Source organism: Galeopterus variegatus, unplaced genomic scaffold (genome assembly GCF_000696425.1).
Source record: "Galeopterus variegatus unplaced genomic scaffold, G_variegatus-3.0.2 Scaffold6841, whole genome shotgun sequence".
In the NCBI taxonomy this organism is placed as follows: Eukaryota; Metazoa; Chordata; class Mammalia; order Dermoptera; family Cynocephalidae; genus Galeopterus; species Galeopterus variegatus.
The window spans coordinates 7,569-26,293 of record NW_007732952.1 but is presented as its reverse complement, the minus strand read 5'-3'; the positions used below and the strand labels follow the sequence as shown (position 1 = coordinate 26,293).

At 42.1% G+C, this 18,725-nt stretch overlaps 1 protein-coding gene across 1 annotated transcript in view; it reads right to left on the bottom strand.

Moving 5' to 3' along the window:
* LOC103606789 (myosin-10) overlaps nt 1-15,085 on the bottom strand; it is a 46,554-nt gene extending 31,469 nt beyond the window's left edge. Inside the window, exons 1-11 of the mRNA XM_008591335.1 lie at nt 14,774-15,085; nt 14,562-14,683; nt 12,920-12,989; nt 12,665-12,825; nt 9,003-9,111; nt 8,766-8,897; nt 7,016-7,222; nt 4,665-4,802; nt 4,063-4,186; nt 2,476-2,647; nt 958-1,170 (exon numbers count right to left, since the gene is read on the bottom strand). Of these exons, the coding sequence (XP_008589557.1) occupies nt 958-1,170; nt 2,476-2,647; nt 4,063-4,186; nt 4,665-4,802; nt 7,016-7,222; nt 8,766-8,897; nt 9,003-9,111; nt 12,665-12,825; nt 12,920-12,989; nt 14,562-14,683; nt 14,774-15,085 (1,760 nt within the window). The remainder of the gene's footprint in view (nt 1-957; nt 1,171-2,475; nt 2,648-4,062; nt 4,187-4,664; nt 4,803-7,015; nt 7,223-8,765; nt 8,898-9,002; nt 9,112-12,664; nt 12,826-12,919; nt 12,990-14,561; nt 14,684-14,773) is intronic.
* Between the last annotated feature and the right edge of the window lie 3,640 nt (nt 15,086-18,725).

Sequence of the window (18,725 nt, the reverse complement as noted above, 5' to 3'; positions counted from 1 at the left end):
TGCGTGGGCTCTTCATCTGCTCACTACTACAGATCTCCTGTGACTTGCTCTGGGCTGATATGCTGAAGGTTTCTACCTGCAAACCTTCTTACTATGTTCACCTATGCTTGTCACTTTCTTTGCGCCTGCACCAGCTGCTGGCTCATTCGATACTGTGTGTCTCTGCCTGGTACATACCTTGTCTGAGAACCTGTACTCACCTTCCTTTCGTCTTTGTGAATGCATACCTCCCTTCTCATCTGTTTGCCTACCACTGTTCACACCGATTGGCACTGCCAGCAGATGCCTGACCTCCCATGCATCTCCTCTGTATTTGTTTATCCCATCATTCCCTCTGGGCTTACCTGTATCTATAAATCTCTTTCCAACCCTCTCTCTGTGTGTAACTGTCCCTCTGTCTTTCCCTAGATGTCTGTCATTGACCATGGCTTTTCTAGTCACAGATCACTCTGTGTTTCTGTCTATTGGACCATCCACCCACCCCCGCACAGGCATTTCTATCTATAGGCTGATTTGTTTCTAACCGTTGCTACTTCATCACCGTTCCACACGTCTTTCCCTAGATGTCTGTCATTGACCATGGCTTTTCTAGTCACAGATCACTCTGTGTTTCTATCTATTGGACCATCCACCCACCCCCGCACAGGCATTTCTATCTATAGGCTGATTTGTTTCTAACCGTTGCTACTTCATCACTGTTCCACACATGTCTATTGGACCATCCACCCACCCCCGCACAGGCATTTCTATCTATAGGCTGATTTGTTTCTAACCGTTGCTACTTCATCACCGTTCCACACGCCGTCATTGCCAGGAGGGAGAGAGGGTACTGAGAATGACGTCATAAAGAAAAACATGCCATCTCCCAGAGACAGCAAGCGCATGCAAAGTGCTTCTGCGAGACCTGGACGGGAGGCCAGCAGACACCACGTGAGCTGTCCCCTTCCCCACACTCACCGGAGTTCTTGCTGAGCCGCTGTGGTGTCCAGAGTATCCTCCAGCTCTGTTTTCAGAGCTTCCAGTTCTTCACTCAAGTCCCTCTTCTGCTTTTCTGCCTTGTTCCGCGAAGCCTTCTCAGACTCAAAGTCTTCCTGAAGTTCAGCAATTTGGGCTTGTAGTTCTCGCACAACTTTGAGTGCGTTGTTCTTATGGAGAGTTTCGTCGTCACCTCTGTTAAAACATCCAGGCACAAGAAGCACTCAGAGAGGGTACAGGGAGGGACTGTTTCTCAGGTGAACCAGACCCTGAGTACCTTGCCATGAGAGACGCTAGTTACACATCCTTTCTTCCTGGGGTCTGAGGCCGGAGCAGCCACTCAGGGCCTGCTGGGGCAGGTGCAAGGGCCTCAAGTGAATGACTTGCTGAAGGCCTCAAAGCTACTAGTGGCAAAGGCAGAATTAGCATCCATCCAGCCCAGCCCCCTTTCCAAAGGGCTATAATTCTCCATTAAAAGGTAGGAAAATCTCACTTTCACAATATTTATATTTTTAGAATGTAAAAATATTTTTCTCTGAAGTAAAATATTGTTGTAGTTAGAACACTGCTCCACGTAGCAGTCTAGTCTACCAAGTTGGCACCCAGCCTGTAGTGAATCTACAGATTCAGAGACGTTCGTGGAACACAGTAGAAGAAAGAGACGTCACACTCTCCTCTTTCTAGTATTGCACCTTTTAGCTTATTTGTGTGGTTTAAAATGTTGGTAGATTTTTCTGATAGGGAATAGTTGGGATGTTTGAGGTGAGGGACAGGGAAGCTGACAGACATGATAGTGGATGGTGAGGAACTTTAATTCTAGAGTCTAGCTCTCATCTTCCTAAGTGAAAAAGTGGCTGATCTGGCCAGAGTAAGACTAATAGTGACAAGGGCCAGAGAAAATTTTTTGCTATAAGATTTTCTTGATTAAAATACATTGTAAATTCAACTCCAAGTACTATGACCATGTAGCCAAATAGTTATTCTTTATAAATAAATGAAATATTATATTCACTAAATATGATTTGTTTTCTAAAACTGAATGGTTTGGAACTGAGTATCAAATTATGCTATAAGTGAGGGAATATTGTTTCTATTCCTTTTTCTTTATTTTATTCAAACATAATTGACTGTACATATCTGTGGGAGAATATCATTTCTGAAAAGTGATTTCCTCTAAAGTTCCAAAACATACTGAAATTCATCTATAATGTACATAAAAGAAAACATTTGATATGGTGAAATAATTTGTTCTAGTGTGAATTTTCAAAGACTTCCTGATGTGACTAAAGTATAAATATGAAGAATGCTAACGAGATCTTCTTGTAGCCCTGCCACAAGTTATGTACTCCTAGGTTTTTCACCTTCTTATGTCATACACAACAGCAAGTAAACCACGTCTCACTTCCCCAGGGTTTCAGTGTGCTTTCAGATGTGAGAAATTCTGCTGACACCAAACCCCGCAGCAACATGTTCAAGGCAGAGCCGCGCGGTGCCGCAGACCTGGCCAGTGCGCCCTGCAGCTCCTCCTCCTTCTTGGCCAGCTGGATCTTGAGCTCATCAATCTGCGCCTGGAGCTCAGCAATCTGGTCCTGCAGGTCAGTCGTTTCACCATCAAGTTTTCTTTTGGCCTTTTCCAGTTCCTGCCGAGTCTTCTCTTCCTTCTTTAAACGTTCTTTAAGGCAAGATATAAGATGTTCGTCAACACCCCATGTAAATAAACTCAAAATTTAACCTGATCCAAGTTGAAAATAAGCCACTTTATTCAAAAGCATGTCATTGCCTTGATAACACTGTGTCAATTGCTCAGTCATTTGAAACCCACCAAGATCAAACTGAAGGTGAGATAAGTTAGTGTGAGGATAGAATTTTAAGAAAGAAACTGGGTAGAGTCTAAGGATGTCTTTCATGAGAAATGAGCTGGAGTGCTCTGGATCCCCTCATGTCAAACCCATAGCTGTGCCAGGCCTGGTGAGTGGCTCAGCAGGTGTGAGGCATGTCTGTAACAGCCTGTCCTCCTTCCCCTTTCAGCAGGAATCTCTGGTTTGAAACAAGAAGACTGCCATCCCCAGGCACTGGGGCAGAAAAGACAGAGGAGGAGGCAGAAAGGGCTATGCACCTCTTCCTACCTCCCCTCTAAAATTCTGTAGTGATCTCTTAATTAATGCTAGTGATCCGTTCCATTCAAATGCCTTCCTCACAGCCATGCAACCTGTATGCCTCTGTGTCCCCAGCAGGGACCAATCTGCTGAGAGGATGAGACCAAGTTCACAGGCTAATCACACAGGTGAGGAAAAAACAGGCAGAGCTGATTTTGGGCAGAAGAACCATATTCTAGTAAAAATAGTTTATGAAAATGACTTCATGCTGACATTCCCTCTTTTGTCTATATTAAAACAAACAAACAAAACTGTAATTTTTTAAAAAAAACAGCTCCATTTTATCCCCATCATAAAAGCATGGATTAAGAAAGAGAGTGGGCACACCCCTGTGGACACCTGCACAGAACTCACAGAAGCTTCCCCTGGTAAGGACACCAGTCTCTAGAGGCTAGGCTGAGGAAAGGCTTTATATGCTCTTTCCAACTTCTACCCTCTTTTCTTATTTCTTTTGCAGAAATCCTAATGTTCTAGGATTTCCTGACATTACTTTTGTTATTGGAATGAGATGCTGTTACCCTCAGCAGTTTTCTCCTCTGTCCCTGCTGGTTTTTATGTCAGTGGCCAGTCCCTGTGTGAGGTGAAACCTAGGCACTTTAATGCAGTTTTCAGATCAAATACACAGAAAGTTCAATGGTCTGTAGGATTCAAACTTAATTTAGATCCCAACCATGTCAACCAAAGGGCAGTATCTTTTGCCACAGTACCAAACCTAAAAAAGTAGTCATTCTAATGCCATTCCATCATAAATATTAAGTGACTAGGCAATATAAGATAACTTATAAGAGACTAATTTTAATAACTGAACCCAAACTGAAGGCCCTTATTATTAATCACCGTGTACACTTTCTATTATTGCATGTTCTAATTAACGTAAAATCTGAACACTCACATGTCCCAGTCCTAAATTTCTCTAGCCCTTAACACTAACCTTCTAGATCTGAGATCATCACTTCTTGCTTATTCCTGATTTTGGCCAAGTTTTTTGCCTTTTCTTCCTCTTCAGCCAGCTGAGAGGAACACTCAGCAATGCGATCTTCCATGAGTTTCTTTTCCTGAGTAGAAAAAAACGATTGCTTCAGAAAAGACATTCAAAACAACTTATGTTTGTTATTACTGATAAAGTTAACTCTCTTTGACAAGAGAGAAAATGAGTAATATTGGCACTGCCTCCCCCTGTGGATTGTATATTCCAGAAAGGCAGGAAGGCCCACTCCTGTGGGTGCCTCCCTCTAAGCCAGGAATTCAGGGTTCCACAGCAGTGTTGGCTGTAGTAACACCTGCACAGATGGCTATAAGTCAACCTGTCATCAGTGAGTGACCCATGTGCACAACATGCACAAGTTAAAAGTCTAAATGCCTGCAAGGATATTCGGTGGATTTAGACATCTATAGAGACTTACTGAAAAAGTTAAGTAAATAAACTTAAAATCCTCTTGAGAATTTCCTGTTTGAAGCCCCTTTCAGTGAGCATATCAACATGAATATTTTCTGAATTCTAAAATCAACTTTGTAATGGAAACAGCCCCTTACTTTGATAAATTTGGAATTTTGGTCCTCGAGAAGCAGAATCTCCTCTTCCATCTTCTTGATTTTAGCCTCTGCTGTCACCTTTTCCAGCTGTAGCTTCTGCCGAGCCCCTTCTTCCTCATCCAGCTGCTCTTCCAGGTCCTTGTGAAGAAGAACACAGTCAGTCCCCCTACTTTCTCCATCAGATTCAACCACACATTAACAGGGCACAGGAATGCATTACAATGAGACACTAATTTTCAATTTTCAAAATGGCAAGGATATTTTAAAAAATAGGGAATGCAGTTATGTGAAACAGACATTTATATCCACTACAGGTTAAAGCACACGCTGGGTCAATCCTTCTGGAAGCCAACATGGCAAAGTACAGCAAGCTTTGAAAATGGGCATTTCTTTTAAACCAGCAATTTCAGGAAACTGTCACAGATGTGATTTACATAAAAAGACATACAGTAAAGTGTTACTGAAGAGCTATGAACATGCTTCAAAAGGTCTTTGTAATTAAATGTTTGGTACATTTGTAAACTGGAAAAACATATAGTAATTAAAATTCATATTTTGGGGCTGAAAGAGAAAAAAATCAATACTTAATAATTTAATAATACTATGAATATTTTTAGAATGTGTTTGATTTTCCATGTCACAAAAGGAGATAATAAATTAAGATAACAGTGCAAGAAACTAGAAGCTTAAAAGAGTAAGAATGTGAAGATAAAAGTCTTGAAAAAGCAAGACAAAACAAAAAATAAACCCTGTTCCTACATATTTGTTTTCTAAATAGAGTGAAGAAATGCAAGCATTTCATGTGAAATTGTTGAAATTTAGAGTTAAAAAAACAGACTGGGGAGACTGGAGATGAATTTGAGTATCCTTCCCCTATATGGGTAAAATATTATTGAAATCAGCAAATGCTATTAAACAAAGAGAAAAGAAAATCAAAACCTTTGATAAAACCATCAAGGATAACTCACTGTTGTTGGAAGATTATTCTAGATCTTCTGGATATTCACAGACAAAATCATACATATAAATTTGTTATATAATTATTTTAATTAAATCTTATGTATACACGCTTTTTGCAACTATCTTTACTAATATGAATACCCACGAAAATAAATTCTTTTTATTTTTAACTGTAGAGTATTACTATGGTTTAATAATCCCCTATTGCTGAATAATTTAGATGGCTTCCATTGATTTATCTTTTAATAAAGTTCCTAGAATTAGAATTGCTGGATTAAAGAGTATGCACTTTTTATAGCTTTTGTGATATTCTAGTAACCTATTATGGGATATTTGAAAGCTGTTTGTGTTGGAGAATGGAAGAAATGCAAGTGTCTAGATGATTTATTGGATGGGGTGTTTACTAAGGAAGTAATATATATCTTTTGTGGTTCTAATGTCTGAATTGTAAGCTGTGGGTTGAGAAATATATTAAGAGAGATCATGGGAGAAAGAGTTTGGTACTGGATCCATGAAGCAATGGTGGCAGATACAGACACGCTGACACTCAAAGTATATTAGAGGGGCCGGCCCGGTGGCACACTGGATAGTGCGCCGTTTGGGAAGCGCGGCGGCGCTCCCGCCCGAGGGTTCGGATCCCACATACAGACCGGTTCCCACTCACTGGCTGAGCGAGGCGCAGGAGCAACGCCGAGGGTTGCGATCCCGTTGCTGGTCCCCGGTCTGGTACGGGGGCAACACTGAGGGTTGCGATCCGTTGCCGGACACGGAAAAAGGCAAAAAAAAAAAAGTATATTAGATAGCATGGTGATGGGAGAGAGGAGAAAAAGGTGGGTGTGTTGTAGGGTACGGACAGAATAACTATCATTTGTTTGTGCATTCCACCACGTATACAGTTAGTTGTGCTTCACATGAGTATAGCTTATATTTCAAAAAGAAAGTATCAGGGAAGAGCTAAATTTTTGAAATTCTGATACTTGGCCACCTCCTACATGAGTGCTGACCATTTCTTATGAACTGAACCACTTAGTAGATGCCTATCTAATGAATGGAATGAGCAAAAGAATTAGTAATGACAACATAAAGAACAAGTTAGGTCCTCAACAGAATGCTCCAGACCCTGGGAAGTTTCTGACTTTGAATCTCTTTGCATACTGCAAGATGCCACATCAGTAAATAAAAAAGATTCCTATTCAAAATTAACAAACCTGTTGGAAGAAACTATCACTCATGTGCTTTAATCATGGTCATCTTTCTGAGGATATGTACCCATAACCTAGAATCCTTTTGCTTCAAAATGGACACAAGAATCTGAACACATAGCTTCAGTTTATTCAACAGATCCACTTGAAAATCCAAAACATAACTGGAAATAAAACTATTACAGATACCTGAATGTGTGCTTGCATTTTTTTCTTTTCATTTTGGAGGATCTGGTTTCTTTCTTCTTCTTCTTCAACCCTAGACTCCAAGTCATGTAGTATCTCTTCTAATTCTTGCTTTTTAGCAGCAAGTCTTGCTCTCATCTCCTCTGCTTCAGCAAAGAGCTCAGTCTCAGCTTGTAATTGTTCTGCAAGGATGTTCTTCTCTTCTAAAAGCTGCGATCACAATAAAGTGTACAGTACAGTCATGCGCTGCATAATGACGTTTCAGTCAGTGACAGACAGCATATGGGACAGTGACTATACCATCTAGGTTTGTGTAAGAACATACTATGATGTTTATGCAACAATGAAATCACCTAACAGTGCATTTCTCAGGACACGGCCCTGTTGTTAAGCAACGCATGATTGTATTATGACTTGCCTCCAGTGGATACACAAGATATATTCATCGTGATTTCAGTGGTCGATGCATGTCGTCAAAGAAACTTGGAGTTAAAAATATACAGTAGTCCCTCCCTTATCCGTGGGGCGTAGAGTCCGAGACTCTCAGTGGAGGCCTGAAACCACAGATAATACTGAACCCTTTATATGCCATGTCTTTTCCTAAACACACATACCTATAATAAAGTTTAATTTATAAACTAGGCACAACTCTCTTTCGCTTTGGGGCCATCATTAAGTAAAATAAAGGTTACTTGAAAAAGCCATTTCATACTGTTGTAGATGATCTGATAACTGTGACAGCTACTGAGTGACAAAAGGGCAGGTCTTGTATATAGTGAGGATGCACTGGATGATGGGTGACCCAAGTCCTGGGTGGACAGAGCAGGACAGCACAAGATGTCATCATGCTATTCAGAACAGTGCATGATTTAAAACTTATGAATTGTTTATTTCTGGAATTTCCCATTTAATATTTTCAGACCACAGCTGAGTGTGGGTAACTAAAATTGTATATAGTGAAACTGCGGGTAAGGAGGGACTACTGTGTGACATTACTGGCAAACTTTCAAGTATGTTTTTGGCTACAGCAAAATAAACTAGATGCAAACATTTTTGGTTGTTCCTATTGTCCAAGTTATCCTGGATAATACATTCTAAATTCATACTATTTTAAGAATTATAGTTCTTTTATTAAGGTAAGTTATAGAGGGCCAGATAAATAAGAGAGGGAAAATATTTAAAGATTATAAAGTTCATGGTTACTACCAAAGCCTGTCTGATATCAAGTGATATTCTTGGCCTCTACCGTTAATATTTTTGGCTTTTAACACTACAGTTCTATTACTGTCATCCACAAACATTTCCTGAGCCTCTGCTTTGTCCATGAACAATACCTGCCCGGAAGAGGGACGCTGATTCAAGACCACTGTCACTAGGAAAGAGGCAGGTGGTGGCCTTGTGCTCAACCATCTCATCCTTTTATTCTTGTTCTAGTTCCCCTCATAAGCAGACACGGTAAGTTAACAGTGCTGTGAGCCTCATCTCAAACAGGTAAGCTCGGTAGCAAACTTGACCATTTGCATGCCAAAGAATGACACAGGCAAAGATGCAAAAGTAGGGTTGATTTTAATTTACATAAATCTAAAATGCAAGGCATAATGTATGTTTACTCTCTTCTCAAGGTGTGTATGCTTTGAAAAGAGTGGACATGCCTCACATAAAATAACTATTCCTGAGTGAACGTGTGAGAGGCTATCGGTGGAGGATCTCCTTCTGATGCCGGGGTGTGCGAGTTCACGAAGTCAGCACACACCTGCTGGTGCTTCCGCTCCATCTCCTCCAGCTCTCCTTCCACCTTGGTCTGCTTCTCCTTCACCTTCAACAACTCTTCATCTTTGGCCTGAAGTTCTTCCTCCTGGCGAGTAACTTGTAGGAGAGGCTTCACCTATAGGAACATTAAATAGTTTATCATCACATCTTTCCTATGGGCACTGTCTGACCAAACTCTGCTATCTAGAAAAGCATTTAGAAAGACATAAGTAAAGTCCACCTTTGTGAAGACTCGCCACCACTGCCAGTGCCGTAATTTCAGATAGGCGGCACAGTTCCGCTGCAAGACCTTTAAGGCACTTAGTTGTTGCTGCTTCTTGGCAAAGGCCCTGAAGAACAGTGAGAAAAATTTACTATGTAGATAAAAAGGTGTCTTAGTTGTCACAGGAAGACTTTCTAATGGCCAACATTCCTATTCGTCTAGGACAGGGACTGGGAACATCAAATCAGTTCTCGGGGGAGTACGTGAGGCAGTGGGAACGCCACTCGGGTCCGCGCCGCTCATGGCCTGCGCAGCTGGCCTCACACACACATCCCTGATTCCTGCACCTTTGTCACAGACGCTGCCCTGCACGTTCTGCTGCGGCCATGTGCCCACATGAGCACAAACCTGCGTGTGCGCACTCATGGCTATAAACACACCTGTTTTCCCGAGGCAACAAAGAGCATGTGACAGAAGGCCCCTCATCTTCCCCTTGCTGGTGCTTTTTATTGCTCCTTTATTAGCTACTCTCCCGTTTTCCTTCTGCTGTCACAGAAGAACATTCCTTCCCCTCTCTAAAGTAATTTTTTCCTCCTTCCCTCTGCTTTGCCACAACACAGCCCGGCATTCTGAAGCTCCAATGAGCGTGCGGATCATCGTGCTAATTTCTCTCATTCACACTCGAGAGCCTTTCTATAGGACGTGGGGATGATGCGTGAACTGTGGAACCCTAGTCTTCCCATCACATCCACATCTGTGCCTTTCCCACTACATGACGCTGCCTTCTCCCTCCCTCGGTGTGATCTAAGACCCACTTCCTTTTTACCTCTACTCTGGTATTTTCAATTTCTCACTCTCCTTCAGGAACACAGCTCTCCTTATGAAACCTTCACCCCCTCTCCTGCCCAAACAACCCCCAGACCCAAACAAAGTTCATTACTCGCCATTCCTTCTGATACACAATTTATCTTTTTCTCCTCATTATCAAACTTTCAGGATCCACAGGCAACTGCCCCTGCTACCTTACTCCCTGACTCCAGCAGTCTGGTTCCTACCCCATCCCACTACTTAGGCTGCATTTTAGATATTGATAAAAGACTCCCTAGACTTGTTATTTAGCAGCTTTTTCATTTAGCCTTCTCTACTGCACACCTTCTGTGGACTACCCACTACTCAAACATTTTCATTCCCTGGTTTTCAGAGCACCAGAACGATCTCAGAGTCTCCCTCATCCCTCTCTCATAGCACTTATGCTCTACTCCAATTACCTACTTACACAACTACCTTTGCAACTAGATTCTGAACTCCTTAGGAGCAGGGATTATGGCCTGGTTATTTTTGTGTTCTCAGCATACAATCAAGTGACTGATATACTCAAGGCCTCCTCAAAATATGTTGGCTGAGTGAATGAGCCTTAGGAGCAGGGATTATGGCCTGGTTATTTTTGTGTTCTCAGCATACAATCAAGTGACTGGTATACTCAAGGCCTCCTCAAAATATGTTGGCTGAGTGAATGAATGAATGACTGGCCTCTTCTTGAGTCCTTTTACAACTGCCCCCTTTTACAACTGGCCCCTTCTTGAGTCCTTTTACAACTGCCCCCTTTTACAACTGGCCCCTTCTTGAGTCCTTTTACAGGAGTATCTATAGGATTCTCCTGGGAAAGAGAAAAGATGGTGAAATACTGTAGAATTATTCATTTACTCCAGCAAACAGCTGGATCAGGATGCACGTGGAAGGGTCTTAAGAAACGACCCGACAGCTTCTGTTTTAGAGCACAAACAACAACTTTCAGTTTTCTGCTGACCTGCCTATCACAGTTCCTTTCAGGAATCCCAGCACTTTCATATTGCCAACTCACTCCTCCCTTGCTTCTTAGAATTTTCCTTGTGCCCACTGCTTTGTAGCTGCTTTTGTTCTTGCTCCCAACAAAGCCTTCTACCTTCTTATCCCTACCAGCTAAAAAGGTCTGGCCAAGTCTTAATTCCAAGAGTTTCTACTATAAATACAATAGTTTCAAAAATGCCTTTTGAAATATAAAGCAACCACTCTCCAATTCTTGCAGTTGCCTTCAGGAATACCATAAAAATTCATCCAATCTTCTTATTAAAAACCACTGCCCTAGTTACTTCCTTGGTCCTCTGGGAGATAAAACTGTTAGAATGGTGAGTCAGGATCATGCCAGGCACTGAATGAGGCAGCTGGCTTTCCTTGAGTACCTACTATGTGTCAGGCACTGTTCAACATGTTTTCAAAAGTGTTTAAAATCACTCTGTTCTTTCCCTCTTTTTAAACTTATCCCAATGTCCTCAGATGGAGGTTGAGGTACTTCAGCCTCAAGTTCATGGACTTCCATGTAAATATCTACCTTTTTGACTACTGTAAGTACTACTCTGCCTTTTTTTCACATTATAAGCTGGTTCTTTTGGATAGGCTGTTTTCTTTTATTGATGTATCCTAATTTTAAGTTCTGTTCTACCATATACATAGCGTGACTAAAATATTTAGGGACAGTGGCTGCAAATGATATAGGCATGCTGACTCACATGTAAGATTATATAGATTTATTAGTTTTAAGATGGGATGATGTGAGTGTAATATCTTTGTTTGAAATTTTCTATCTTGAAATTTTTGCAAGCAAGGTTTAGACCAAAGTCAGTGAAAAGGCTGCACAAAGTATATTTAACTACTTCCCTCGGACGGGAGCGCTGCCGCGCTTCCCAAGCAGCGCACCATCCAGTGCGCCACCGGGCCAGCCCCATCTCCTGCACTTTTGACAGTGCAGTATGTCTCTGAGAGGTGTAAAGCCTGAGCTAGAAAGGCACCGGCTGGGGCTTACTCTTTACACTACGTTAGGCATTCTATAGTCCAGTGGACACTGTAAGGATGGCCTTTGCTATAAACAGGTCCACTTTATTATTTAAACATGCTCTAAGCATTAATACATAAAAACCCAAGTCTTTTGCTCCTTCTCACCAAATGTTTCTTAGCATCAATCACTAAGGATATCATCCATCTCTCTTGAACTTTCCACGCCACCCTTTTTACTCAGCGTTCTATTTTACAGGCAAAGGAACACAAGCGCTGCTTCCACCTTCTTCAGTGCCTGGGCAAACGGGCTGCCTGTGAACCAGAGCTGCTTCCCAACCCACACTGGGAGGACGTCGCTGCACAACGTTAACCTCCAGGGCAGGTGCTCACATTCTGTTTTTCAAAACTGTCTGGATGGTGAACTATTCTCCTCTCTCATCTCCTCTCACTCCCAAAGGTTAAGTCTTCAGTAGGAAGAAGTAAAGAAAACACTAGTATTATGTGCTTAATCAAAAACAGGTCTAAGTTCTTTGAATTCTATCTAAAATCCAACAACTTTCTCTCAATCTCCACCACCACTGTCTTGGGCCCAGGCACCATCATCTTTCAGACAAATCACTACAACAGCCCGCACAATGGGCCCACCTAACTCCTCTTGCCCCTCCCTCAATGGACTGTGCCCATGGCAGCCAGGTGGCCTTGAAAACACAGATCCACCTCGCTGTCATACCCCCACACTTCTCATACCTGACCAGTGCCCATTTCTCAAGCCTCTTCTCCCACATTTCTCATGCCCTCTTGCTTCCCTGGCACAAAGTGCGATGCTCTGCACAAACATCCTTAGCAGGTGTTCATGAGTACCCACTTACTTTCTGGCTAGGTAACCTCTGCAAACAGCTTGGAAGAAGATAATGATATCGGTGATTTTTAAATCTCTTTCTTCCTCTAAATGTGCCAAAACTCCAGCTCTGAAAAATATCTTGCTCTGTCCAATTCTATACAAGTTTGGGTCCAATTCTAAAGCCCGGATCTATGAGAGAAAGAGTCTGTTTATTTTTTGCTACTGGAAAGATTATATTTATAGTCTACAAACCAGAAGAAAAGTATTCTCAAGAAAAGCTTACCATTCGTTCGCAGGCTTGCTTGCCATCCATAAAACCTTTAGGAATAGCATTTGGAGTTAGGATCTCATATCTGTAAGAAAAGATTCCAAAAGTCTTTTGTAGAAATTTGTGAACATGTGTATCTACTAACTGTGAGTTCTATTCTCTCTAAAAGACAATAAAATGATAGGTAATACACGTTAGGTTAAGAGTAAAGAAAGGAGCAGGTGATAATCTGAGGTTTTCTAAAGATCTAGTTTTCTATTTCTTACAATAAGGTTAATTCTTTCGGGTCAGAGACTAGACTTAGGAGGTTGTGGCAGAGAGGAATCAAAGACATTACGTTTTAAAAACCTTCCGATTTTCCTTGTTCCTACAAAATGTTCACATCCTTAAGATGCAAAGAAAATCTGGCTCTTTGTATTTTAAGTCACTGTCAACTGTAGGCACTAATTAGATAACAGAAAAGGCTGGAAGAACCTTCACAGAATGTTCTTCGAAGAATGTTCACAGGCTTCTATTAAGAACATTAGAAAGTATCAGGGTGACATTCAAAATGGCGTTGGTCTGGGTGTACATATGTACATATGTTCATGGTGATGTACACTTAAAATGTGTGCACTGTATATAGGTTATACCTCAATCAGAAAATTTTTTAACAAAAAGACACTGGCCATAGTAAAGGATAAATACTGGCTACATCAATCAACTTTGTATCCTGGATGCCAATTATGCCTCCCTTTCCTCTCATCAGTAAAAAGTGAAAATCTACCACACTGTTTATTATACAATGGGGCCATATTAATGGTCGTCCTCAAGACACAAATGGATTGGAATAGCTTCGCAGGTTGGTTACATCTGAAACAGAGGGAGAAAGGGCAAATAGGCCATTCTTTGCCCTGGCAGTCCTATGTAGCTCATGGGCCAACAAATGCTGCCCTATTTTGAAATCTAATTTCCAGAAGAAAGAATGAAAAAAGCAAACTAAATTAACCATTAAAGAAAATCACCAAATAAAATTTTAAAATAACTATTTCCCATCATATGTTTGTATCCACTTCCACTGTACATTGATTGACCTTTTTCCTTTTTTTTTTCTTAATCCTTTTCTAATCTATCCTATTCCCTTCTCTATTTTAGTTAGAGGACTGTAATTGTGCATGTGCATACACACACATATTAGAAAAAATATATACATATACACATTCATTGAAAAAAGATGGAAAGAAATATCCAAAAATGTTTTCAGGAATCAGTCCTGGATGATTTTTATTTACTTTTTACTTCTACTGTATTTTCACATTTTCCTAAAAAGAACATACATTACTTAATTACTCATCTACTAAAAAAAGTTCTCGAGAATTATTTTTGAATCCCATGTAGAACTGTCTGAACAAATAAACAGTGTGTCTATCTCACAAGCTGCCCCAGGGGTGCTGAAGAGGTCAGTATTTTTTGCGGCACTTGCAGCAGTTCCTAACACACTGTCTTTTCATAAAGCAGGCACTCTGTCTTCCTACCAATCATCAAGGTAATGAGGATCATCCCTAAACTGTCCCTATCAAGGGAACAAGGGAAAATGTTTCCTTGTTATATCACCACTTTAATTCATATTAAGATAATTTTTGATACATGTGCAAAAAAAGGTAAAAGTTAGCAATACCTCTGTCTGAATTCCTGGAAAACTATCCGGTTGGGGAACCCCTGACGACAGATTCTGATCCCTTCCAGGACACCATTACAGCGAAGCTGATCTAGCACTAGATGTGGATCCAGTTTTCCAGCCTGTTTAAGCAAATAATAGTTTTAGTTTAATCTTTGTAACCTGACCTAGATCAGTTTTAAATACTAGAATATGTTTTCCTTTACACACACCCGCTTTTCATGATTTGGAATGATGCAGCGAACAAAGTTCGGGTTGGTGTTTCGGAGTGTCGCCATCAGCTTGGTGAGAGATTCTTTGTAGAGCTGCCCAACAGTACGAAACATGCCCTTCTTGGTTTTATACGCAGAGCCAAAAGCTGTCTCAGTCATCCCAGTGACTTGATCCAGGCCCACAATGCGGTCCACTGGTGAGAATACAAAAGAAAAGGAATAAGCCAAACCTACCTCTTTAGCAGGGAAAGAAAAGACACAGTGATAGTGCAGCAGCACAAGCTTTGTGGGACAGATGATAAGAGAGGCCATTAGGTCAGGCAGTCAGCACACGCGACACTGCACAAGCTGTGGAGCTCACAGCCACACGCTTCTACGGCTCTGACCACTCCACACTGCCACGCACCAGCAGATGCTCTCCGCTGCACTAGCTGCAGGGGTTCACTGTCTTTAGTGACATTCTGCCTATTACATTTACTATTATTTGGTAAATGAAAGATCATTGGCTGGCATTATTGATACACAAACTGATACTGCAAAAAGCCTCAAAATAGGAAAAGGCTCATAAAATATACATAAAAGTATGTGTGTGATTGTACAAATTCACCTCATGGATATGTTCAGGGAATAGGGACTAGAGATCTCTCTTATTAGTCATCAGATTTTCAGTAAGAAGAGTCATTTAAGTTTAAGGAACAAATGCAGGAAAATTAGATTACATCAATTCAGATATTCAGTGTGTTAACTTCAGTTCTCTCCTCAAAGCATGAATAACACGTACTAAAGGGCATGAATCCAAAATAGGAAGGACTCTTCTGAAAAGAATAAATACCTGAGCTTCCTACGTGTATAATTAACTTCTCAGACATTCCCTATTATTAAAACAACTGATATTTTTGCATTATCCACACAGACCTAATACTTCTAAGGTTGAGATCATAAACAGCACACCAGCCACCAGCAAAACATTTGGTGCATAATGTGCATATGCTCTCATTAAAAAAAATGTTAAATGAAGGAAATACATTACTGAAATATTTTTAAAATAATCTGAATTTCAGTTGAAATTCCCTTATTAATGCCCCCCTCAACCCCACCTCATCTCTTAAATTTGTTCCCATGACAAAAGCACATGGGGACCTGGCACTGTGTGAAGTCCCTTGTGTTCAAGATCTCACTCAATTCTTGATTTCCAATGAGGTTTTTACAGAAGAGGAAATCATGACCCAGGGAGGCAAGGCAACTGCTCAAGTTATGCAGTCTTTGATGGAAGTTGGCAGAAGGGTGGGTAAAAGCTATTTGATTTCCAGGCCTCTGTACGCACACTGTACTACAGTTGCTCCCAACGGAAGTCACCAGACTCCTCAAGGTTTCAGGTCAAAGCTATTCCTTGTGCATGAGCACTGGAGTCCATCCACTATCTACCTCAGAGACCACCATTCTTTCCTCTCCTTCTTCACTTGCCCCAGCAGAAAATGCACCAAACCCCACCTCTGCATAGCTCATAAAACAGTGAACTTGCCCTGGCCCTGCATTCACCCACTTCTCTTTCTGTCCCGTCACAGCCCACATACCTACCTCTCCTCATCCTCTCCCACTAATCGCCCAGTCTGCAGCTGATGGCTTCTCGTCATCCCCCTCCTCTCCTGCCCAGTATACTTAGGCAATGACCGGCCAACTGCTAAGCCAACAGATGCTGGCCGCTGATGTTTTTATTTGACTGGTATGTTTACCTGTTGCCATCACAGCAGCTCTTTAAAACCGGCTTTGTTATGAAGCCCACCTTGTCCTGTACCCCGTCTACTGCTAGCTACTTCAGGTTTGTGTTCTTTGATGACTTCTCTCCTGCTTTTCCCTGTGCATTGTGCCACTTGCTGAGGACCCAATCCCAATCCACCTAAAATCCTTCTAGAATAAAGCAAGATACAAATATAGACATTGGCCCTCTGCTTTTCTCAAGTTATAATCTCATCCTGGGTGATCTCATTTATGACTCTAACTAGATATACCTCACTACCCAGCATCAAATGCCGAACACATGTATTCTACTCTCCAGCCAGATGTCACAGAAGTGCTTCTGCCTTCTACTACCTCTTGTTAAATGCCTGTCATGTCTGCTTTTACTCAACATTGCGTCCCTGCCCCTAGCATGATGTCTGGCACTAACATGCTTGATACGTATATGCTAGTGAATAAAGGCAGTAAACATTAAATGCATTTACAATCACAAATCATGAGAAATGCATTGAAAGAAAAGAATAGGATGCTGTGAGAGATGAGCGGTTAGAGATCACTCTGGGGAAATGCCATTTAACACCCAAAGATTAAAAATGAGCCAGTGGGGGGAAGCCCATCACAGTCAGGGCACCAGCACATGTGAAATACCAGGGCAGGGAGAAGTGAAGGCAGGCCGGTTAATAAGGAGGTTATGACACCCCACAGGCTGCCAGGTGTAGGGTGGCTTGGAGAAGGGGCTGGGCATAAGTGGAAGTGGGGATACCAGCGAGTTGACCACTGCAGTGGTTCTAGCTCACAAGGATGATGGTAGCTTGACCTAGTTAGATTATAGAAGAGACGGATAGAGAAGGAAGATTCAAGACGTATTTTGGTGGGAGGATCGACTTGCTTTTATGATTAACTCAGTATGGAATGTAAGGCAGAGGGCCTTTTCCAGAATAACTCCTAGGATTCTGGCTTGAGCAACTGAGGGGCTGGTGGCTAAGATTGTGGATGGGTAAAATGGGGAAAGAGGTGAGTTTTGTAGCTGGGAAGACAGGACCGAAACTCTGAGTAAGTATGGGATGCCTCTGAGACACTGAAGTGAGAAGTGAGATGTCAAGTGGAGAGGTGGAATATTCCAGTCTGCTGCTAAGAGAGGACTGAACTAGAAAGGTTAATTTCGGAGCTGATAATTTAGAGTCAGTATTTAAAGTTATGGACTGGATGAGCTACTAAAGGGAGAGCAGAAAGAGATGGGTGCCTGGGACCAAGCCCCAAGGAGCTTGGCAGAGGAGGAGGAGCCAGATAAGGAGGACCAGGAGAGTGGCCAGAAGTGGGAGGGACAGAGGCCAATACCCTAAACCCCAGCAAGTTCTCTACCCCACCCTCCGCCCTTCCCTCCTGCTGGGTTCCCTAACCAAATGTGACCATTCGTTACTCCAGCGAGAAACCAGGAGTGTCCTCAATTCCTCTCTCACACCCAGCTGCTCACCCAAACTGGTCAAGCCAAATATCCAAGTGTCTTTGATCCATCTCCTCCTCTCCACTGCCCTAGTTTGGGCTCTTCCTTCTTACCTGGTTTTCTCCCAGCCTGCCTCCCATTTCACCCACTATACTGCTGCCACACGCTTCTCTCCATTTATACCTTCTTTCCCAGTGTAATGACTAACAGCCATCTCTAAAAGACAAAACTAAGAATTAAAATCCTTGAGTTTCTCCCATAGCCTGTCAGATATGGTCCAAATAGCAGCCCAGTAATACAGCACAGTGATGAACTTGAGCCAGAGTCAGAAATACCTGCTACTCGTGAGCTGCATGCTCTTAGGGTGTTACCCAACTTCTCCACGCCTCAGGATCCTTCCTCCTCTGTGAAATGGAGCTATGGAGACCTGCTTCACTTAGTTGTGAGGTTCCCAGGAAACATTCAAGTGCTCAGTAAAGGCACCTCTCTTGCCACCTTCCCACATACCCCTGAACTACAACTGTACAAACCAGCTGCATTTTCCCAAAGACACAAAGACTTCACACTCCATCCCTTTCTCTCTCCCTGGAATGCCACCCCTCCAGTCATCTTGGTAAACTCTTCTACATTTTTTTTTTTTTTTTTTTTTTTTTTTTTTTTTTTTTTTAAAGGAGGGAAAAGGGGAAAGGGTTCCCAGGGGCTGGGGGGGGGGGGGGGCCGCTTAGGAGGCGCGGCAGCGCTGCCGCGCCTCCTAAGCGGCGCACTATCCAG